Source organism: Balaenoptera ricei, chromosome 5 (assembly GCF_028023285.1).
Source record: "Balaenoptera ricei isolate mBalRic1 chromosome 5, mBalRic1.hap2, whole genome shotgun sequence".
Taxonomy (NCBI): Eukaryota; Metazoa; Chordata; class Mammalia; order Artiodactyla; family Balaenopteridae; genus Balaenoptera; species Balaenoptera ricei.
This window is the reverse complement of record NC_082643.1, coordinates 77,204,225-77,228,833: the sequence shown is the minus strand read 5'-3', so window position 1 is coordinate 77,228,833 and position 24,609 is coordinate 77,204,225. Positions and strand designations below refer to the sequence as shown.

General features: G+C 40.9%; 1 protein-coding gene across 14 annotated transcripts in view; it reads right to left on the bottom strand.

Moving 5' to 3' along the window:
* APBB2 (amyloid beta precursor protein binding family B member 2) overlaps positions 1-24,609 on the bottom strand; it is a 364,010-nt gene that overhangs the window by 118,168 nt on the left and 221,233 nt on the right. For 11 of the 14 annotated variants that reach the window (XM_059923127.1, XM_059923120.1, XM_059923116.1 and 8 more), the window contains one exon: positions 305-513. In XM_059923127.1, coding sequence (XP_059779110.1) covers positions 305-513 — 209 coding nt within the window. The remainder of the gene's footprint in view (positions 1-304; positions 514-24,609) is intronic. The other 3 variants (XM_059923130.1, XM_059923126.1, XM_059923129.1) reach the window with 1 other exon arrangement.

Here is a 24,609-nt window from a genome sequence, read left to right as displayed (position 1 = left end):
CAGAGTAAATTACTGCCTCAGTGAGCCCCAGGGAATCTTAACCACTTCTCATTAATCAGCCTCTCTTACTTTCTGTACCTGAAATGGTGTTTCAAGAGACCAAAAGCCATTAAAAAAATGAAAACATCCCTGAAAGATGGTATTAACACTATTCACTAAGAGGAAGCATTTCGGTTTCAAATGCAACATGCATGAAAATCAAAAGCTTACCTTGATGACCTGTTGGGGCAGAAGCAATGAGTCTAAAGAGAAATCACAAGTTACATCCACTCTACTAAGCCATCAAAAAGACACTCCATTTTACCTCGTTCTCTGGGGTGGGAGATGGCGTTACAGAACTAAGGGACCCTTTCCTAGAACCCTGAAGATCTGCTGGGATGGAGACAGGGCGTTCCCACTGAGTCGTCCCTGTTGGTATGTGCCAATAATAGGTCCCAGCGATGTCACTGATTCTTTTCCAACCAGGTGGCAAATCCGGATCAGTCTGAAAGGAGTGATCAGTCCATATATCTGCTGGAAAATGGAAAAAAAGAGAGGGTTTTATTAAAAGAGGAAACAATTACAGTCTTCCAATTTTACTACCAACAGTCAGGAGAATTCCACAGGCAGATGTGTCCATAGCCCAAATGAGAACTAAAGCCATCCTATGGACACGAAGTATGGAAAGAGGGGGAATACGGAAAGAAACATGGAAAGAACTGGAAGGCTGACACTTGAGAACATGGATATAAAGGACCCATTATCAAGTCATCTTACAGCTCCAAGGACCCTACGAACGAACACGCTAAAGCTCCATTAGTCAGAATCAACTACCCAAGCAAAATTTGCAAGGTTACACACAAAACCTACTGTATCCCTTTGTACATTTGTAAGATTTACTGTCTGGGATCATATATCATTCCCAGCAATGAGTACAACTCTAATGTTTTTTAACTGCTTTCTGGATGCATTACTGGATTTATGAGTACTGGATTTATACCTTTCATTTGCTTTAACAACTCCTCCCATTTGATTGTAAACATCTACAAAGTAGCCATGTCTTTTGTAATACTCTAGAATTCTAAACTGCACACAGAAGATTCCCAAGGAGGGCAGACTGAAAAAGCCTTGGAATTCGAAAAGGAACCAGACTGACTCTAAAAACTGGCCAGTAATATAAATGCATGAAGGAGGACAGGTGTGGGATACAATAGAGAATGGTGAGGACTGTGGCAAACTGGTAGGCATGTGCAAAGTCCAAAGGCATTTAAATTCAAAAAATAATTTTTTAAGAACTGTATGTGTGTGTGTGTGGGAAATAAAATACATCTACTGGGCAATTTCAGTCACCCCTGGCTTATATCAATATTTTATTAATTAACTGGATAACTATTTGTTTTTAAAAATCTCATTTTTGGCCTTCTTTGAGTTGAGTATGAAATGGATTAAGGTGCTAGAGAACAGAGGAGAGACATGAGGAAGCAGAGTAAGAAATCCATAGACAGGGAGGCATAATGGAGGAATCGCAGGCGGCTATTATCAACATACATAGGTAGAAAAACTTAATAAACTTGTGCTCTAAATCTGGGGATCACTTCATTCTAAGGATGAGGTCCTTTTCTATGTGGTCATTCACAAGAGGCTGAAGCCGTTACAGCAATTTAAATGAGAAAGTACGTGGGCCTTGCTCTCAGCAAATGTCACTGCATCATGTGGGCTGGCGTCACTGAGGAAAAGAAAAAAAGAAACCAAACAAAGTAGTTGATTAAGGCTATGGGCACAGATGTGCATTCATGCGGTTGTTTAGCATCCCAGCATTCACTTTTCTCATTTAAATCTGCCAGAGGCAAAACTGCCACTTGTCTCAAATTATGATGGAAATTTCCCCTCCCCCTACAGGAAATTAAGCATGATTAAATAATTTCAAGTTACCCAAATCTTTCAGAAACAACTCGAAACAAACACGTGCATACACTCCTGTGTCCTGTCTCCGTTTTAGGGGGTGAGACGGTTGTTTCTGCTGTTATTTTGTTTTAAATATTTCAACTGGGATGGGAAAGGTAAAACACACAGGTCTTGGTATTAAGTTGGAGAAAATCCTACCAAGGGTGTTCCCTTGTCCAATTCTAGCAGCTCACAGACAACGAGCTCGAGATGGAAACTAAAAGGACATAAAGAGGATGCTAGTTACCGTTTCTGTTGTTTTTAAGGTCTGAGGGCCTGAATTTACACACGTATATCCCCATTGTCTCTACAGCTGGGACATTAGCATACATGAAGAATAGCTACATACCACTATGAGAATATGAAATCACATCAGACCAAGGGCAGAGACCAAGGTCAGCAGTCTTCAGGTGTGGCTTTCCAAAGTGGTTGAGAGGGGCCTTGGGCTGCATGGCAGAAAGTGGTCTGTTCTGTTTCAACCAGACCCATTCACTTATATTTGGTTTATATTTTGAATTTCTGGTGAGATTTTGTTGGAATAAAAATTACAAGGGGGGTTATTCTGTTGCTAAAAATTGGTGATGATGAGATGATGATGATGGAGGAAGTGAGGTGGGCACGTTTACAATATTATCAGCAGTTCAGAATCATTTATAGAATCCCTTCCACATCACCCTACCCTAGTTGTAAGCAATGTAAGCCCCGTGAGGGCAAGCAGACATTATCTCTGTCATGTTCACCATCATATTTCCAACACCTAGCATGGCAGGTGTTCAATTACAATGAGCTGGATGAATGGAGGATAGATGGTGGATGGATGGATAGACAGATGGGTAGACAGAAGAAAGGAAGATAAGAAGGAAGAATGCACAAAGAAGGAGGGAGAAATAAGTGAATGAAGTCCTGAATGATGGGAATTGAACTTGGCGCTTAGCAAAAGAAGAATTCTGAAGAAATCAGTTCTGTGTAATTTCATAAAACAGAGCAACTTCACAAGGCTCGGGAATACTAGCTTCTAGTTAAGAGCATGTCTACTTCCCTTGAAGGCATATGTGAATGTTGTTATGGACAAAAAGAAATACAATACGATAAACTGGAAAGAGTCCTGGGCTGGAGGTGAGATTTTGTTTCTTTTTTTTATTGATAGGTTCCACAGGAACAGCAAGAAATATGCCTTCTGAGGCACCTCAGTGCCATTACACTTCATTTTGTTCAATCTTCAAAGCCCCAATATGCTTTGTTTTCCTACATAAAACTATGTACACATTTAAATAAGTACCCTGGACCTTATTCAACAGGTCAGTGGTTTTCAAATGTTATCAAATTGGGGAGAAGGACAGTGGTGCAGGTAGGTGGAATTCCAGGCCTGTCCAGAGTCTTTTGACTGTTGCAGCAACATTTTTATCTGTTTTAAATATTGGTCTTGTATGCATGATTTTCCTTGAAAACAGGGATTAGTTGAATGCTCACATCAATCCCACCAGAAGGTAAGAGTGGGAATAATAGCCAGCCAAGACAAGAAGGCGGGCCTTTCAAGGCTTAAACCCAAGTTATCTTAATGCTGCCATGAGGTTCTCAGGAGCTGTTAACAACTGTGCTGTTATTTACAGTAAAAGTAACAGGGATGCTGATGTGGGCTGTGGGCTGAAATACCCAGCTGCTTTATTGCTTCTTTATTGCAGGAGCTCGTGGAGTGTCCACTGCTGCCCTATGAAGGACACACTATGGTTATCCCATTTCTAAGGCTCGGAGAGGACAGCAGTTTGGTTTAAAGCCAAGGGGGTAAACTATGCCCCTACGTAGAAATGGATGTTACTTTTTCAGAGATCTGAGAAAAATCAGTTGTGGTCAGCTTGGGGGAATTTAGAAGGTGTATAAATGGGGCAGGGGCCGGGGTGGGGGGGGGGGCACATAAGAAAGGACACAATGGCTTCAAGTCTGAGGCTATGAGACCGGCCAGCTGACCTGACCAAGGTTACAGAGTTGGTGAGTGAGGGCACCAAGATGTGCCCTGGAGACTAGGTACATCCATGCAAGGACACTTCCAATACAGGCTTTGCATAGGGTCCTCCCTTCCGTGTCTCCCTCCCTAATTCTGCATCCAGCAAACCCAGGCAGCCACCTCAGCTGGTCCATGGATCTGCAGCCTCTCCCACTGGAAACTCGAGGATCATATTCCACACCCAGGCACACAGCAGAGACTGAGATCCCACCTATTTCTCCCTCCTCCCTTCCCTACAGGATCTCACAGCTAAGAAGCTTTATGGTCTCCTGTCATGTCATCATCACTGCATCACTGCATCTTGCTGAAGGCTCCTTCAAGGAGAAGAGGGAAAGGGGACACGGTTCAGTGGTAAGAGCAGAAAGCTATAGATATCCTTTCTAAGTGGCTCTGTGGCCCACGCTGTCGTTTGCAGTTTTGTTCCAGAAGCAGGGCCTGGAAGTCGGAGTGTAAAAATAGCAAGGCCGAGAGCCCCAGAAAGTCTCTCTTGTGCTGGGAGCCTCTTGGGCCAAGAGCAATACTTGGCATAGAAACAAGGAGCCCGTCTATGAGCAGCAAGGACCCGCCCCTTCCAGCCGCCTTGGGCGCCGGTGCCGCTGCCGGCCTGGTTCCACCTCTACCACTTCTCTCCTGCTCTCCTCCCTGGTGGGGTCTGTGTGTGAAGCAAGCCTGCCTCTCATCACCCTCTCCCCTGGGCTCACTTGCAGGAACGGCAGGGTCAAATGAAAACGAATTAGCGTCTAGCAGCAGCTGGAAATCTCCCCTCTTGCTCCGGAGGCCACAGGAAGGAGGGATGGGTGAGCTGGGATTCTAAATTTGGCAACGTCTGCAGTGTAGAGCACAAGAGGCCTCCCCCTGGTCCTCTTAATGGCACTCACTCCCTTCCTTGAGAGTTGTATACCCAGTGCCTTCAGTGTGCACGGCAGGGGGTGAGCACCTTGTGAGGAAAGAGGAGACATTAACTCATTCAACAAATATTTCCTGTCTGCTCTGTGCCAGGCATTGTTCTAGGGCTGGGGGGTGCAGAGTTCATCAGATAGACCGGGGCCCAGCATCCGTGAACTGGGGCAGTGGTTCTCAAGGTTCACAGTCACCTGGAGATCTGCTAGAACACAGATCGCTGGGTACTACCCCACCCCCCGCCAAGGTTCTGACTCAGTTGCTCTGGGGCGGGGCCCGAGAACCTGCATTTCTAACAGTTCCCAGGTGGTGCTGATCTCTTGCTGCTGGTTTTGGGACCACACTTTTAAGAACCATTGGCCTAGGAAAACAGAAAAGGTAATTAATCTTTTCCACCAAACTCCATCTAACTGCTGGCTCCAGAGAATAAAAAATGTGAATTATATTCAATCATTCTTTCATTTATTCACCCATTTATTCATTCATTCTCTTGCATTGAGGGCCTCCAATACATTCCAAGCACTATTCTAGAAGCTGAGAATACAGTAATGAATAAAAGAGGCAATTCAGGTATAATGGGATCAATTGTGTCTGGGGATACGGTGGGCTATTTGGATAGGATGGTCTGAGGAAGGAACAATGTCACCCTAAACTAGAAGGGGCACCAGCCTTGGGAAGAGACAAGAGAACAGCACTCCTGGAAGACGGAACAGCAAGTGCAAAGGCCATGTGGCAGGGAAGAGCCTGTTGTGTCATTACAACAGAAAGTCACTGAATGAGAGGTGAGTGGTCTAGGATAAGATTTAAGGCCATAAGGGCTAAGGATTCACCCGCTATGCAAAGGCAAGCTCTTGAAGCTCTTGTGTGGTCTGTGTTTTCAAAACCAGAAGAGTAATCTGCACAATGCTCCCATTCTTAGAGAAGAAAAACCTCTCTCTTCGGAAGTCTTAGCTGCAGCTACTGCTGGCTTCTCTTTTGAGCACTGTTATTCCAGAGGGAGCCAGATGCCTTAATCCAAACTACCTGAATTTAGCTTTAAAACACTTTCTCTGGTCACCGGTGGTCTGCTTCCTTTGCCTCTCTCTCTTCTTTCCTAACTCACTACTTAGTCCCTTTATTTTTTCTGGACCTAGAACTTCCTTGTCAGAAAACAGCAAGAAGGCTCGTCATTCCCTCCAGCTTCACCAGCGACTTCTGAAGACAAGAGCGTGGAGCCAGGACTCCAGGTCTGGATCATTTATTACAGGTTTGCTGAGGGTTCCAGGCAGCATACAGAGGCTGTTCAGAACCCGGGGTGAAACTGTCCGCAGTCAAAGGAACTGGCAAAAACAATGACTGTGGAAACAAGGGAATGAGCCCCAAATGTCCAAAATCTGTGAGCTCTCAGAAATCTGAGCCACTGGCCTGCCAGACAGAGGGGAGGAAAGCTGACCTAAAACAGTTTCAGGGCCCCTGCTATTTCTTGATATTTATTTGCAGGGCATATTTGGGACCCTGAAGTGTCTATCACAGCCTCAGAAAAATTACACATTGTACTCACTTGAGCTTTCCTGTGGTTGCATCCTTTTTACAGCTGTAATAAACCTCTTAACAGTTTTGGGAGTGTTGATTTTCTAACTCTTTTCCCTTATTTTCCTTTAAAAAAATTAATATTAAGATATTTAGTGTCCCTGAAATACATAGTTATTTGTAACTGAGGATTCTTCTGTTAAAGATTCTTTTTTTTTCTTTGAATTTTTTTTAATTTATTTTTTTATACAGCAGGTTCTTATATACATATTAGTGTATACATGTCAAACCCAATCTCCCAATTCATCACACCACCACCACCACCCCCCTGGCACTTTCCCCCCTTGGTGTCCATACGTTTGTTCTCTACATCTGTGTCTCTATTTCTGCCCTGCAAACCAGTTCATCTGTACCATTTTTCTAGGTTCCACATATATGCGTTAATATACGATATTTGTTTTTCTCTTTCTGACTTACTTCACTCTGTATGACAGTCTCTAGGTCCATCCATGTCTCTACAAATGACCCAATTTCATTCCTTTTTATGGCTGAGTAATATTCCACTGTATACATGTACCACATCTTCTTTATCCGTTCGTCTGTATATGGGCATTTCGGTTGCTTCCATGACCTGGCTATTGTAAATAGTGCTGCAATGAACATTGGGGTGCACGTGTCTTTTTGAACTATGGTTTTCTCTGGGCATATGCCCAGTAGTGGGATTGCTGGGTCATATGGTAATTCTATTTTTAGTTTTTTAAGGAACCTCCATACTGTTCTCCATAGTGGCTGTATCAATTTACATTCCCACCAACAGCACAAGAGGGTTCCCTTTTCTCCACACCCTCTCCAGCATTTGCTGTTTGTAGATTTTATGATGATGCCCATTCTAACTGGTGTGAGGTGATACCTCATTGTAGTTTTGATTTGCATTTCTCTAATAATTGGTGATGTTGAGCAGCTTTTCATTTGCTTCTTGGCCATCTGTATGTCTTCTTTGGAGAAATGTCTATTTAGGTCTTCTGCCCATTTTTGGATTAGGTTGTTTTTTAATATTGAGCTGCATGAGCTGTTTATATATTTTGGAGATTAATCCTTTGTCCGTTGATTTGTTTGCAAATATTTTCTCCCATTCTGAGGGTTGTCTTTTTGTCTTGTTTGTAATTTCCTTTGCTGTGCAAAAGCTGTTAAGTTTCATTAGGTCCCATTTGTTTATTTTTGTTTTTATTTCCATTACTCTAGGAGGTGGATCAAAAAAGATCTTGCTGTGATTTATGTCAAAGAGTGTTCTTCCTATGTTTTCCTCTAAGAGTTTTATAGTGTCCGATCATACATTTAGGTCTCGAATCCATTTTGAGTTTACTTTTGTGTATGGTGTTAGGGAGTGTTCTAATTTCATTCTTTTAATGTAGCTGTCCAGTTTTCCAAGCACCACTTATTGAAAAGACTGTCTTTTTCTCCATTGCATATCCTTGCCTCCTTTGTCATAGATTAGTTGACCATAGGTGCATGGGTTTATCTCTGAGCTTTCTATCCTGTTCCATTGAACTATATTTCTGTTTTTGTGTCAGTACCATATTGTCTTGATTACTGTAGTTTGTAGTATAGTCTGAAGTCAGGGAGTCTGATTCCTCCAGCTCCATTTTTTTCCCTCAAGACTGCTTTGGCTTTTCGGGTCTTTTGTGTCTCCATACAAATTTTACGACTTTTTCTTCTAGTTCTGTAAAAAATGCCATTGGTAATTTGATAGGGATTGCATTGAACCTGTAGATAGATTGCTTTGGGTAGTATAGTCATTTTCACAATATTGATTCTTCTAATCCAAGAACATGGTATATCTCTCCATCTCTTTGTGTCATCTTTGATTTCTTGCATCAGTGTCTTATAGTTTTCTGAGTACAGGTCTTTTACCTCCTTACGTAGGTTTATTCCTAGGTATTTTATTCTTTTTGTTGCAATGGTGAATGGAATTGTTTACTTAATTTCTCTTTCTGACCTTTTGTTGTTAGTGTATAGGAATCCAAGAGATTTCTGTGCATTAATTTTGTATCCTGCAACTTTACTAAATTCATTGATTAGCTCTAGTAGTTTTCTGGTAGTATCTTTAGGATTCTCTATGTATAGTATCATGCCATCTGCGAACAGTGACAGTTTTACTTCTTCTTTTCCAATTTGTATTCCTTTTATTTCTTTTTCTTCTCTGATTGCCGTGGCTAGGACTTCCAAAACTATGTTGAATAACAGTAGTGAGAGTGGACATCCTTGTCTTGTTCCTGATCTTAGAGGAAATGCTTTCAGTTTTTCACCATTGAGAATGATGTTTGCTATGGGTTTGTCATATATGGCCTTTATTATGTTGAGGTAGGTCCCCTCTATGCCCACTTTCTGGAGAGTTTTTATCATAAATGGGTGTTGAATTTTGTCAAAAGCTTTTTCTGCATCTATTGACATGATCATATGGTTTTTATTCTTCAATTTGTTAATATGGTGTATCACATTGATTGATTTGCATATATTGAAGAATCCTTGCATCCCTGGGATAAATCCCACTTGATCATGGTGTATGATCCTTTTAATGTGTTGTTGGATTCTGTTTGCTAGTATTTTGCTGAGGATTTTTGTATCTATATTCATCAGTGATATTGGTCTGTAATTTTCTTTTTTTGTAGTACCTTTGTCTGGTTTTGGTATCAGGGTGATGGTGGCCTCATAGAATGAGTTTGGGAGTGTTCCTTCCTCTGCAATTTTTTGGAAGAGTTTGAGAAGGATGGGTGTTAGCTCTTCTCTAAATGTTTGATAGAATTCACCTGTGAAGCCACCTGGTCCCAGACTTCTGTTCATTGGAAGATTTTTAATCACAGTTTCAATTTCATTACTTGTGATTGGTCTGTTCATATTTCTATTTCTTCCTGGTTCAGTCTTGGAAGGTTATACCTTTCTAAGAATTTGTCCATTTCTTCCAGGTTGTCCACTTTATTTGCACAGAGTTGCTTGTAGTAGTATCTTAGGATGTTTTGTATTTCTGCAGTGTCCATTGTAACTTCTCCTTTTTCATTTCTAATTTTATTGATTTGAATCCTCTCCCTCTTTTTCTTGATGAGTCTGGCTAAAGGTTTATCAATTTTGTTTATCTTCTCAAAGAACCAGCTTTTAGTTTTATTGATCTTTGCTATCGTTTTCTTTGTTTCTATTTCATTTATTTCTGCTCTGATCTTTATGATTTCTTTCCTTCTACTAACTTTGGGTTTTGTTTGCTCTTCTTTCTCTAGTTCCTTTAGGTGTAAGGTTAGATAGTTGAGATTTTTCTAGCGTCTTGAGGTAGGCTTGTATTGCTATAAACCTCCCTCTTAGAACTGCTTTTGCTGCATCCCACAGGTTTTGGATCGTCGTGTTTTCATTCTAATTTGTCTCTAGGTATTTTTTGATTTCCTCTTTGATTTCTTCAGTCATCTCTTGGTTATTTAGTAATGTATTGTTTAGCCTCCATGTGTTTGTGTTTTTTATGTTTTTTTTCCCCGTAACTGATTTCTAATATCATAGCATTGTGGTTGGAAAAGATCCTTGATATGATTTCAATTTTCTTAAATTTACCGAGGCTTGATTTGTGACCCAAGATTTGATCAATCCTGGAGAATGTTCTGTGTGCACTTGAGAAGAAAGTGTAATCTGCTGTTTTTGATTGGAATGTCCTATGAATATCAATTAAATCTATCTGGTCTATTGTGTCATTTAAAGCTTCTGTTTCCTTATTTATTTTCATTTTGGATGATCTGTCCATTGGTGTAAGTGAGGTGTTAAAGTCCTCCACTATTATTGTGTTACTGTCGATTTCCTCTTTTATAGCTGTTAGCAGTTGCCTTATGTATTGAGGTGCTCCAATGTTGGGTGCATATATATTTATAATTGTTATATCTTCTTCTTGGATTGATCCCTTGATCATTATGTAGTGTCCTTCCTTGTCTCTTGTAACAGTCTTTATTTTAAAGTCTATTGTATCTGATATGAGTATAGCTACTCCAGCTTTCTTTTCCATTTGCATGGAATATCTTTTTCCACCCCCTCACTTTCAGTCTGTATGTCTCCCTAGGTCTGAAGTGGGTCTCTTGTAGGCAGCATATATATGGGTCTTGTTTTTGTATCCATTCAGTAAGCCTGTGTCTTTTGGTTGGAGCATTTAATCCATTCACGTTTAAGGTAATATCGATATGAATGTTCCTATTACCATTTTCTTAATTGTCATTGGTTTGTTTTTGTAGGTCCTTTTCTTCTCTTGTGTTTCCCACTTAGAGAAGTTCCTTTAGCATTTGTTGTAGAGCTGGTTTGGTGGTGCTGAATTCTCTTAGCTTTTGTTGTCTGTATAGCTTTTGATTTCTCTGTTGAATCTGAATGAGATCCTTGCAGGGTAGAGTAATCTTGGTTGTAGGTTCTTCCCTTTCATCACTTTACATATATTGTGCCACTCCCTTCTGGCTTGTAGAGTTTCTGCTGAGAAATCAGCTGTTAACCTTATGGGAGTTCCCTTGTATGTTATTTGTTGTTTTTCCCTTGTTGCTTTCAATAATTTTTCTTTGTCTTTAATTTTTGTCAATTTGATTACTATGTGTCTCGGCGTGTTTCTCCTTGGGTTTACCCTGCCTGGGACTTTTCGCTTCCTAGACTTGGGTGGCTATTTCCTTTCCCATGTTAGGGAATTTTTCGACTATAATCTCTTCAAATATTTTCTCGGGTCCTTTCTCTCTCTCTTTTCCTTCTGGGACCTCTATAATGCGAATGTTGTTGCGTTTAATGTTGTCCCAGAGGTCTCCTAGGTTGTCTTCATTTCTTTTCCTTCTTTTTTCTTTATTCTTTTCCACGGCAGTGAATTCCACCATTCTGTCTTCCAGGTCACTTATCTTTTCTTCTGCCTCAGTTATTCTGCTACTGATTCCTTCTAGTGTATTTTTCATTTCAGCTATTGTATTGTTCATCTCTGTTTGTTTCTTCTTTAATTCTTCTGGTGTTTGTTCTTTAATTCTTCTAGGTCTTCGTTAAACATTTCTTGCATCTTCTTGATCTTTGCCTCCATACTTTTTCCGAGGTCCTGGATCATCTTCACCATCATTATTCTGAATTCTTTTTCTGGAAGGTTGCCTATCTCCACTTCATTTAGTTGTTTTTCTGGGGTTTTATCTTGTTCTTTCATCTGGTACAAAGTCCTCTGCCTTTTCATTTTGTCTGTCTTTCTGTGAATGTGGTTTTTGTTCCACAGGCTGCAGGATTGTAGTTCTTCTTGCTTCTGCTGTCTGCCCTCTGGTGGATGAGGCTATCTAAGAGGCTTGTGCAAGCTTCCTGATGGGAGGGACTGGTGGTGGGTAGAGCTGACTGTTGCTCTGGTAGGCAGAGCTCAGTAAAACTTTAATCCGCTTGTCTGCTGATGGGTGGGGCTGGGTTCCCTCGTGTTGGTTGTTTGGCCTGAGGCGACCCAGCACTGGAGTCTACCCAGCTCTTTGGTGGGGCTAATGGCAGACTCTGGGAGGGCTCACGCCAAGGATTACTTCCCAGGACTTCTGCTGCCAGTGTCCTTGTCCCCACAGTGAGCCACAGCCAATTCCTGCCTCTGCAGGAGACCCTCCAACACTAGCAGGTAGGTCTGGTTCAGTCTCCCCTGGGGTCACTGCTCCTTCCCCTGGGTCCCAGTACACACACTACTTTGTGTGTGCCCTCCAAGAGTGGAGTCTCTGTTTCCCCCAGTCCTGTCAAAGTTCTGCATTCAAATCCCACTAGCCTTCAAAGTCTGATTCTCTAGGAATTCCTCCTCCCGCTGCCGGACCCCCAGGTTGGGAAGCCTGACGTGGGGCTCAGAACCTTCACTCCAGTGGGTGGACTTCTGTGGTATAAGTGTTCTCCAGTTTGTGCGTCACCCACCCAGCAGTTATGGGATTTGATTTTACTGTGATTGCGCCCCTCCTACCGTCTCAGTGCAGCTTCTCCTTTGTCTTTGGATGTGGGGTATCTTTTTTGGTGAGTTCCAGTGTCTTCCTGTCAATGACTGTTCAGCAGTTAGCTGTGATTCCGGTGCTTTCGCAAGAGGAAGTGAAAGCATGTCCTTCTACTCCGCCATCTTGAACCAAGCTCTGTTAAAGATTCTTGAGTAAATGTTCCAAGAACTCACTATTTAAATGGTTCTTAAATTTGGGCCTGGCAATACTGTATACTTTGTGTATTTTTATCAAGAGTTTGGCATAAGATCAACACAATATTTCTTAATTTAAACTCACTGGGGACATAGTTTTTGCTGGGCTTACTCTATTAAATTTGTTTCAGGGCCACATTACTATCGCAGGCAGGAGCTCTGGAGACAGCGGACAGCCGTGAATCTCAGCTCCAATGCTGGCTAGCTGTGTGACCTCAGACAAACAGCTTAATTTCTAATGGCCTGTCTGCTTACTATGACAGAACTGATGACAGCTTCTGTGCCATACAGTTGATGTGGAACAGAGTGCCCAGCACAAAGCCAGGCATGTAACAATCACTCAGTAAATGTCTGTTACTATTCGCTATTCATTACTTCATTCAAATGTGGCTTTGGGGGAAAACACTATGTAATAGAAACATTTTTGAAATGGCATCAACCATAGTGCATTTCATTGAAAAACTAAGAGTTCTGAGAGTTTGCAATCACCAAATGTGTTTTTACTAAAAAGGTAGTTTTTATTTAGATTAAGAAAAGTAGATGAGAACAGTGGTCACTTACGTATCAATTCAGAAACAACATATCACATGAGGACCCACTGGTCTGAGTTTGTGGCACCTCTTTAATAAGCATGTGGGGGCTTCCCTGGCGGTGCAGTGGTTAAGAATCCATCTGCCAGTGCAGGGGACACGGGTTCGAGCCCTGGTCCGGGAAGATCCCACAGGCTGCGGAGCAACTAAGCCCGTGCACCACAACTACTGAGCCTGCACTCCAGAGCCCATGAGCCACAACTACTGAGCCCACAGGCCTAGTGCCTGTGCTCTGCAACAAGAGAAGCCACCACAATGAGAAGCCCGCGCACTGCAATGAAGAGTAGCCCCTGCTCGCCACAACTAGAGAAAGCCCGCGCGCAGGAATGAAGACCCAACACAGCCCAAAAAAAAAAAAAAAAATCAGCATGTGGCTGCTTTATGTCATGCAGTTGAGCCATTAAAGAAGCAGAAATGAAATCAGAACAAAATAGTTCATGAAGTCTGCTTTATTATTTAAGACATCCTTCTTTTGAGACTGCTTCTGCACTACCTTATGTCCTCAAGAAAGTATGTAGGGACTTCCCTGGTGATCCAGTGGGTAAAGACTCCACACTCCCAATGCAGGGGGTCCGGGTTCAATCCCTGGTCAGAGAACTAGAGGCCGCATGCATGCCACAACTAAGGAACCCACATGGCACAAGTAAAGATCCAGCATGCCTCAACTAAGACCTGGTGCAGCCAAAATAAATAAATAAATATTAAAAAAAAAAAAAGAAGAATGTATGTAAATAGGAACTGATCCAATGATGGTGGAAAATAAAAGGGAAATTATGCCTCTCTGTTCACAGACTGTTAACCAAAATCAAAACAGAGTCAGGGGGACTCTGCAAAGACAAATTTAAAAACTAAAGGGCATGAAATGTAAGCCACTAAAAATTATCCAGGGGGAAAAATTGGTATTTGTAAATATCCAATCATACATCCATACCTATACATACATATAACTGAAGTTAATCATATGACCTGGCTGCAGAATATTTTAAATATCATAATAAGGTCTCATTCGAAACACACAGTAAAACATGTATTTTCTTACAAGTTATAAAAGGAGATACTAAAATATAAGATATGAAATATAACCTAAAACACTGTTTCCTTTTAGAGCGTGCACAAAGTACAAAGTAGCATAATTTACAATCACTATTGAGAAGCCGCAGGCTTAAAGTCTTCCCTCCCCTCCAAAAAAAGTAAAAATAAAACCTTAGAACTTGAATGGAGAATAGTACTTTAAGAAAGCTACAGACCATTTCAATAACCTCAATCTTGTTTTTCTAAGACGTGCTGGGAAACACCTGTGTTGAAGCCAACCAATCTCCAAAATTCAAAAGTCTATTCACAATAAAAAATGGAGAATGGGTGCAGGTGGCCATGCTCTTGAATCAGCAACTTGTTGGTGATTTTAAAAAGTAAAGGTGGCAACATATTTATATAAAATTGCTGGGCAGGTTTATTACTTTTTCCTCCAGTTGTCTGACTATACCACTCAGCTAACTGAATGGCAGCAATGCATCCTGTTCAATACCAGACGGGATTATTATTCAACAAGTCAGCCCTAATATTCTTTGCTTTCAAGTTTAGGTATTCAGTGCCTAAACACCGTGTAACAGGAAGACCTATAATCATGTGGAGATTAAGCAACTGTACAACATCATTCAGAGAACGTGTCCAGCTGCCATGTCTGCAGTCAACCAACCACACATCTTCCTCATTTGATTATTCTTTCACAGTGAGCAGTTGGAGAAAAGACAGAATGCCAGCTCGGGCAGCAATCTTTCTTTGGCTTCCATGCAATTACACAGATACAATTACTACTGGCACCATACTCTTTCAAGGTAGACAGGTTTGAAAGTATATTAAATAAAGCCTGTTTTCTTTTCCACTATTCTGGCAGGGTCTTCAATACACTTTTCTCTTAAGAGCTGTGGTCCTCCTCAGGCTGGTACACAATAGCACTGATAACAAGGTGGAAGCTATTCTAGGGGCTGCCTAGACCAACTTCAAGGTCATTATTATTCTACACAGTGGCATGAGAGGGCTTGCCTTCTCATCTACATTAAGTATTAGGACAAAAGATGATTATGGAGAATCTAGGAAATCAACAAAGTATTCAACAACCAACTACAATTTGGCCTTTTGTCAGCATGTTAAAAGCGCAAGTGGAAGTGGATGCCATCTTTTCTAAAGTCAAAATCGGTGTGTGGGAGCATATAGAACTATACTCCCATAGATTAAAATGTGTATATTTTGTTTCTGATACAAGAACAAGAGCATGCACTTCTAGAGCACTATGGAATTTTCAAAGTCCTGTAACTAATTCAATCTCATTTGATCCCACAAAGTCTTACAAGACAGGTACAGGAGATACTATTCCCATTTCACAGGTAAAGATACAGATTTCAGCAACGTTATATAACTTGATCAAGGTTGGGAAACTGGTTGTCATTGACTGTGGAGAAATCTCAGTGTATTTTTGTTCGGGAACCATTCTGTTTGTTAAATGTATTTTTAAAGGTTAAGTGCCCTTAAAAAAATCAGCATAACTGAAGTAATTTGTTCAGTATGCCTAAGTGGTTAGTGGACAAGATTTAACATTTGATGTAAAATGTAAAATAGGGTTTTTAGGCTATGGATGGGGTGGAGGAGTTCAGAGAGAAATGTTTTTCTGAGATTAACTTTTAAAAACATATTTAAAAGGATCAGCGTAAAAGCTGTTTTTTATTTCTCTTCTGAAATATTTATTCTCCACCTAAATTAAAAGAGAATTTGAAGCAGCTTATATAAAAGATATAAATGTATTTGAAACCAATAAAATAACATGAGAAAATAGAGCCATGGAGTTGAGAAGAAACTTAATTTCTTGCCCCTAAAATTTACAAAGTTTTAGTTATCTAATAAAAGAAGTTTACCAAAAAAGAAACTTTTTCCTAAGCACCAAATCTAAGAGGAACTTAGCATGTGGTAAACAGCACTCGAAGTAGAAAGGCAGTAACTGATGATCGTTTCACATCGCATCCAGGTGGTTTTATTTTGTAATCTTGTTCTAAATTATAATCATGTTGTACACTAGGTAATTACGTGTAAACTTTTTTTTTTTAATAATAAAGTTAACTGGGCAAACCATTCTGTGCTTTTCCTTTTGTCTATGAGAAGCCTGGTGTTTGGGTCTCATAGATAAGGCAGCCGACATGACAAGGTGTTCATCAATATCCAGTGTCTTCTTCCTTTTTATTGGACACATGGCCAACTAGAATACATTTCTCAGCTTCCCTTGCAGGCAGGTACCATTCTAACTATTGGGATGTAAGTGCAAGGATTGTATGGCAGCTTCTAAGGGCCTTTCTTATAAAATAGCTGGCAGGCACATTTTTTTCTTGCTGTCTGGAACAGACAAGCTGCCTTGGACCGTGAGTACACTGGCTATACCCTAGGCATGCTGGAGTAGTAAGGTCAAGGAATTTGGGTTCCTGAGGTCTTTGTGGAACAGAGCCACTATATCAGTGGACTGTTAACTGCCAGGTTTCTACGTGAAAGGGAAATACATTTCTATTGTAATAAGTCACTGTTATTTTAGAGTCCTATATTACTAGCAGTTGAAGTTGATCCTTATTTTAGAGTCTTGTATTACTAGCAGTTGAAGTTGATCCTAACTCATTCACCTAATGGCAGGAAACTGAATTCCAGACCTAGTACCTAGGAAAGAAACAGCTTCTAATGGATTGTCTTTGCAACCCCCATATTCAGTACCAAACTTACAGGCATCTAAATTACAGAGTTGAGTTAAGAAACCCAGGTTCCTGACTCCCAACTCCTCTGACACTTTCCAAAACAGCATATTGTTGGAATATAACCTCTTTGGTTCTCATTCATTCATTTTCACCCCCACCAATCCAAGCATTTTAACCTCATCTCCAACTCTTGTAAAAAATACCAAATGCAGACACTGTGTTGGGCCTAATTTTTCACAAACCTCAAAAAAAGTATCTATCAGGATTCAACCAACCACAAGCAACATTCAGCCATTCATTTGACTCAAGGCTTTTGATTCTTTGATTTATACCATCCTCCTCCCCTACTCTTTCCAATTCTAGGTCAGGAGACAAAAAGCAAAGATTCCCCAGGGGAAAACAAAATGGCAAAACCTATTAGCTGATGCACACCTGTGCAACAGCTTGGTTATTCTATTGCAGCAATGAAAGAGTGGTACACAGAGCTCTGAGTTTTTCAAAGATGCTGAGGCTACTGGCAGAAAAGAGGCAGGCGTATTTGTGGATCCCATCTGCCAAGGATGCACGTGTAGAAGTCTCATTTTTTTATGCTTCTCGTAATAGAATCGAGCATAAGACAGTATTAGGTAATTGGGCCAAAATTCCAGGAAAGGACAAGTAAACAGAATAATTATTCTCAGAAATCTCAAACAATAAATTAGTGCTCAAAGTTTAGAAGGATTTCTTTAGTGATCAGGATGTGGAACTATCTGGTGTTTAAGTTGTGGGTCCTCAGGAGCAAAAAGATCAGAAAAAGTGTCATAGAGATGCTACTAATCACAAATTAAACAGATCGGAATTCCTTAAAGTCAAGATCAAGCTTGTTCCTCTTTTTATTTTAATCAACCGATTAAATGTACCGCATTTGCGATGTACCGCAAACACGTCTCACGCACAGTAGGTGTGCAATGTAAGTTTTCCGAAGGTAAGTGGATATAGCTGGGAGTGGCTCCCTTTTCTCATATCTCATCCTCTGAAACTGCAGAGGCTACCGAGATAACACCAATATGAATGAGAGCTCTAGGAAAGCGGAGGACAAAGAAGGAAAGGAGGAAGAAAGAAAGGGAGCTAGGGAAGAAGGGAGGGAGGGAGGGAAAATGAGGCTGTGGCCTGTACCACTAAGCTGCCTGCCTCCTGAGTCCCAGCTGAGTTCTACTTTGCACTGACATCCAAAAAGAAAGTAGAATCACAGTTTGCTAGTTTTTATTTACCCACAAATGTACTGGTTACCCACTAGGCCATGAATCCCAGGCAGTATGCTAAAATTATTTTCCTACTAGAAAAATGCTCCTGAAGCATTAGGGGTTTCTTATCTGCAGGGTGTCTGGGAAGGATTCCAAACTTATCATGCTACAGAAATAGGTTTCTTTTTCCTTGTCTCAAAATCTAAGCCTCTTACTTGTGAAAACTCTGATTCGTACAAAGTTTGTGTTCTGGGTTAGTTCCATCTCCTTCTTTCTAGATCTACTGGTAGCTAGTGTCCATCTGTAAATGACGGTCAGTCTGTTCTTGAATTCTGATATGTTCTAAGCGTCTTCCTCCTCGACTCTCCCCATTACTTCCTCTATGAAAGAAATTACTATAACCTAAAGGCCTTTTGAGAGAAGACTCTGCTCAGCACACACAAATGATCCTTAGATCTCAGAAGTGGGTACAGAGGAATACTCTTTGGAAGCAAATGAAACAGATGCTGTGTCAAAGTCTTCCTTGTTGCAGGCAAATAGGCAGAGATCAGTGGGGACAAGTGTATGACGACGTGGAAACTTCACCCAAGATAGTTGTTTGTGTTTCCTTCCTTGTAGAAACAAACTTTGTGTGTCTTCCTGTGTCACAGGTGCACTTTGATAAATGAACTGAGAGCATGTATCCCTCCCTTTAGAAAATATTACAGTGGAAAGTACCTAACCATGAAGCCAGGAGCAGAGAGGAGTTGAGTGAAATAAAACACTGTATTTTTGTTTTGTTTTGTTTAATTCTCTTTGGAGAAACAAACAGCATAAATGACTTTTAAAAGCAAGAGTGCATTTTCAGTGTATATTTTTCATGGGATTTTTTCTTTAAGGGTAATAACTTTTTTTCTTCCACTTTCTGCTCTGATGACTAATTCATTAAAAATACATATATTCTACTCTGCTGATAGAGCAAGAATTGCAAATTTTCTTATTGTGAATAAAGGCTACTTGCACTTGGCCCAAATTCCAACTGGCCACCATGGGAAAGTTGACCTCTTTCATGGCCACTGGGTCTATCGGAGAAACACATTTATAAGAATTGAATTGGTTAGCGAGTCCTAAAAAAAAAAGGCCACAATCTGATTCACCTTACCAGTCAAAAGGATCTGATTCAACAAACACTTGTAATGCTGTATTTTTCACTGAACAGAATTATATAAAAGTATATATCCAGGGCTTCCCTGGTGGCGCAGTGGTTAAGAATCCGCCTGCCAATCAATGCAGGAGACACGGGTTCGAGCCCGGGTCCGGGAAGATCCCACATGCTGCGGAGCAACTAAGCCCGTGCGCCACAACTACTGAGCCTGCGCTCTAGAGCCCGCGAGCCACAACTACTGAGCCCATGTGCCAAAACTACTGAAGCCCGCGTGCCTAGAGCCGGTGCTCCCCAACAAGAGAAGCACTGCAATGAGAAGTCCGTGCACTGCAACGAAGAGTAGCCCCTGCTCACCACAACTAGAGAAAGCCCGCGCACAGCAACAAAGACCCAACACAGCCAAAAATAAATAAATAAAATAAATACATTTCAAAAAAAGTATATCCATCAATAAAAATAAGATAAAGATATCATTTTTTTTCAAAACAAGTAAATAATATATACCCTATAACCCAGCAATACTAAGTGTAGAGCTCACACCTCCTCACATCGTTCCAGTAGAAGATTCAAGCCCGGGTGTCCCCTGTGAGATTATGTACGGTGCTGGGGAAAGGGGCACACCCTGGGAGCCCACCATTCTACAAGGGGAAAGGGAAACACCAGAGTGCCATGCGGCAGTTAGAAACAATGCATTAAATGTCCACGCAGCCTTATGGATAGATCTCTAAAACACAGCACATGGGGAAAAAACACCCTTTAAATAAATTAAGAAAACACACACAAAAAACAATAATGTACATCGCAGGTACATTTCTGAACAGAAAGTTACACATTAAACACATTAGTATGGTTGCCCATGGGGGAGAGAATAGGAGCGAGGTAAGGGAATAAAACAGGAGGTAATTAAGTAAGAACATAAAACAAGATGTTTTATATGGACCAGTGATGAAAATACATCATGAATTGTGGCCTATGATTAACTCAACTGCCTGCAACTGAGGTCCAAATCAAACTCACTTTTCCACATTTACATATTTTCCTTAACAATAAAAACATTAATTTTGAAAAATCATCAAATATAACAGCCACTGTTTAGGTAGCTACTGAAGTGGCCCAGGGCTCTGAAAAGGCCAAAGTTCCAGCGCTGTGATGTCCAATATGGTAGCCACTAGCCACGTGGGGCTACTGAGCACAGGAAATGTGGTTAGTCCGAGTGACGATGTGCTGCCAGTGTAACACACACCGAACCTGGAAAACTCAGCACAATAAAAAGAATATAAATATCTTATTAATAATTCTTATACAGATTATATGTCAAAATGATAATATTTTATTTTTTTTAAAGATGAGATTGTTTATTTATTTACTTTATTCATTTGTTTATTTGGTTGCACCGGGTCTTAGTTGTGGCACGCAGGCTCCTTAGTTGTGGCATGTGAACTCTTAGTTGTGGCGTGCATGTGGGATCTAGTTCCCTGACCAGGGATCGAACCCAGGCCCCTTGCATTGGGAGCACAGAGTCTTAACCACTGTGCCACCAGAGAAGTCCCAATATTTCAGATATACTGGGTTAAATAGTAAGATACACGATTAAAATTAATTTCACCTGTTTCTTTTACCTTATTTTAATGTGGTTATTAGAATATTTACTATTACATATGTGGTTCACATTGTATTTCTAGTGGATGGCACTGGTCTGGAGGCCTCCAGTAAGCCAGGGGTACAAGAGGGATCCTTTCTATAAAAATTTTCTTTGGAGCCTCAAATTGGAAGGTCCTGAAAAACATAATATGGCCCCCTGACTGGAAGGATATAAAAGCAGTTCAGGATTAAATATTAAAATTCTAGGTCAGGAATTGCCAACAATTTTGAACCACTCACAACCTTCCACTGCTCTCATTTTAAAACGTCTCTAGGATTAATGCTGCTCTTCAGAAATTTAAGCCCAGTCCTCTAAACTAGACTAAAGGAAAAGAAATTTCTACTACAACTTACTCCAAAGCTATGGTTTAAAATAATAAGATACAGTTGGAAAAGCCCGATATAATTTATCAATATAGTTGCACAAATATATGATTTAAGCATCCACTCCTGGGAGGTGCTTTTTTAAAATCAAAATGACCTTGGCAGTGACAATTTAGAGATTATGTGTTCAGTAATCCCCCCTCTCTCCCTTGCTCGTTTTCTCTCTCTGACATGTGCGGTCCTTTGTCACATGTGGACTCTTTTTTCCTGCACTCTTTTGTGTGGACCAATGGCCACCTATTAAAGGCCTCTAGGCTCCTTTATGACAAGACCATAGCATTTTCACCCTTGTATCCCTGGCACTTAGCACAATGGTCAGCACATAATGGATGGTCAATAACTACCCATCAAATTAACCAGAAGTGAGTGTTTCTAGAGGGGCAGACTGAGATGTCTGGGGAGGAATAGAGTCAGATAACTTATTTTCTTGAGATTGCTTAAAAAAATTATGAAAAAGTACCAAATACTCAGCCATGTTTCCATTTCATCAACACCAGCATCCACATTAATGTTTACCTGAAGTGCTTGCCACCTGCCAGGCACTGTTCTAAGCAATTTACGTTTATCCCTTCACTTACTCCTTATGAGAACCTTTTAAGGTTGGTGTTATCTTATCGCCATTTTATAGATGATGCTTAGAGAGGGTAAGTCACTGACTCTGGGTTCCCAGAGCTAGTAACAGCAGAATTGGGATTCAAGGCAGGCGGCCGCACACCAGAACCCACGCTCCCGAGTACCTGTTAATCAATACACAAAACTATCCATTTCAGGAAATGAATCTGGAGCGGTACAGCGCTCTCATACTCACGGCCTCCAACCCCAACAGACTGCAACAGTCCAAGCTCTCAAGAGCCTCACCTGGATTCGAAAATGGTTCATAATCAATTACGGTGACTACACTGTTCCTGCTAATCATACCGCAGCTGGTAACTTCCCAGAGAACACCCATTTCAACCCCTCCCTGTTCCTGTTCCTGCACAAAAGAAATCGACCTCCTTAAGCATGGCAGTGCATCCAATGCCCCCTTCAATGCCTTCCGCACCCTCTGCCCTCTCACTCCCTTATGCCCCTTCCAGCCCAGGCCAGGTGCATACTCAGTGCCTCGCAACAAGCCATACATTTCTGCAGCCCTGTGCCTTTGCTTGTGCTGTTCCCCTGGGCTGGAATCCCCTTCTTCTCCATTGCCTCCACACTAAAACCTGGTCATCCTTCAAGGGTGGGTTCCTCCAAGAGACTTTTCCTAATCACCCATTTTTTTTAATTAACCATTTCCTCCCTGCACTACCACCTCCCTTTAGAGATCATTTAGGACAATTTTCTACTTAGGGTAAAACAAAGAATGTTGCCCACCATCCATTTCTACAAGGATTAAGTCATTAGCCACTGCAGTTGCTGCCTGAAACAGTACACCCTGAAAGGAATTCAATACGAAAGCAGGATAAGGCACTCTGTGCTTTGGAAATAACGGGCAGCTTAGATGGTTAGAGATATCTCAGGGGAAAAAAAACAAATTTTTTTTTTTTTTGGGCTGTGTCTCGAGGCTTTCGGGATTCAGTTCCCTGACCGGGGACTGAACCCAGGGCCACAGCGGTGAAAGTGCCGAGTCCTAACCACTGGACCACCAGGGAAGTCCCCCAAAACAATTTTTTTAATGAACCCCGATTCTTGCATCTTCCCATACATAAGCACTAAAAGCATTAACTGAAATATCTGATCCTTGTGACTAGCAATAACCTTTTACTGAGATGTATGCTTGACTGCGCGTATTCCCCTGCCAAAAGCATACGTACACTCAGAGCTAGCTGAGAGGCTGTCTCCCGGCCTATTATTCACTAAGACCGGGAATAAAATTCAACTCACAGCTTTTACGCTGTGGATTTTCTTTCAGTCGACATTAGTATTATAGTTTCCAGTGTGAGACGCCCATCTCCCTCAGCTCCTGAAAACCAGAGTCAAGGATCATATATGTGTGGGATCCACAAAGGATGCCGTTGAGAGAGAAAGTTGAATGTGAGGTGGAAGCTACTTTTCACAGAGCCCCTATACAACCACATTTTTAAGCTCAGAATTTATTATACAGGCAACAAAACGCTATCGAAAGTTTTGAGCAGGAGACTCCATATGTTCTGAGAATACTATTATTGACAAGACAGAAAATAGATGAGATAGCATTGTATGTATTAATGCAAAATTTATGTATTATAACACATGTTCAAAAATTACATATCAGTAATAGACATGAAAATAGAGCCCAAATAACACATAATTACCAATTCTCCATCCCTATTTAGTTTTGCTATCGATATAAATCAGTGATTAAAAACGCAATCACTGGCCATTTGAAAGAGTCTTTCTTCCCAGCGTGTAACTGTTGTCATGACAACATGACTTCCGGCTGTATCTCTGTGAACAAGCTTATGTTTAAAAGGAGAGGATGAGGATCAATCAGTTTAAATAAAGAATACATTGACCAATTTTGAAATGTAAGGAGATGTGTCTCAACCAAGGTTACCCGATATAATCTCTTTAAATCCCCTTAAATAATAGAACCAGGCTGGGTGTTTTTAATCAATAAAATCATGCTTTAGCATCTATATTCTTTACATATAATAATAACATGCACCTAAGTTCTACACACTAGTCCTGTAATTAGTGAGGAATTTTTCAAAACATATCTTGCTCTTACACTTACTGATATTATCCTAAATCTTCCTTTCAGAGGTCACCTGTCTTTCTTCTGTCTCATCCCTTCTGAAGGATGTACTCTCATTAGGAACTGATTCTTTGATTCCAAGGAGACGGGATGGGGGTGCAGGGTGCTTCCAAATTATCTAAATGTTGGACATCTTGCATGACTATACAAATTAATTTGAAATTCTGTGAGAACTAGTAATTATTTGTGAATAAGAACCACAAACAATAAAAAGCTGACTAAAAGTTTATAAATAGAATCAATTTTCTTATTTTTTAACATGCACTGGATTTTCGATTAACATCGTCTATTAGAAAATCTGTTGAGATCAGTAAATCTAATCTTAAAATTAAAAACAAAAAAACCCATTTTCACCTCTCCCTACCTCCCTTTTTGTGCCAAAGGCATTTAAACCAACTGCATTTGGATTTGGATTTTTGTTTGTTTGAAGACTGAAGGTGGCCTCCTGCATCCACCTTACTTCAGTAATGGTCTTGCCCAGAGGACCAGAGTGACATATAATGTTATCCCTAGAGATTCCCTAGCCTCGGGCTAGACTCAGAGTGGTCCCTACCCCTAGGGGACATTTGAAAATGTATGGGAGTGTTTGGGATTCTCACAATGGGTGGAGGCACCACTGGTGGGTGGGAGCCAGAGATGCTAAATGTCCTACAATGAGCAGGGCAGTCTAGCAAGGGTAA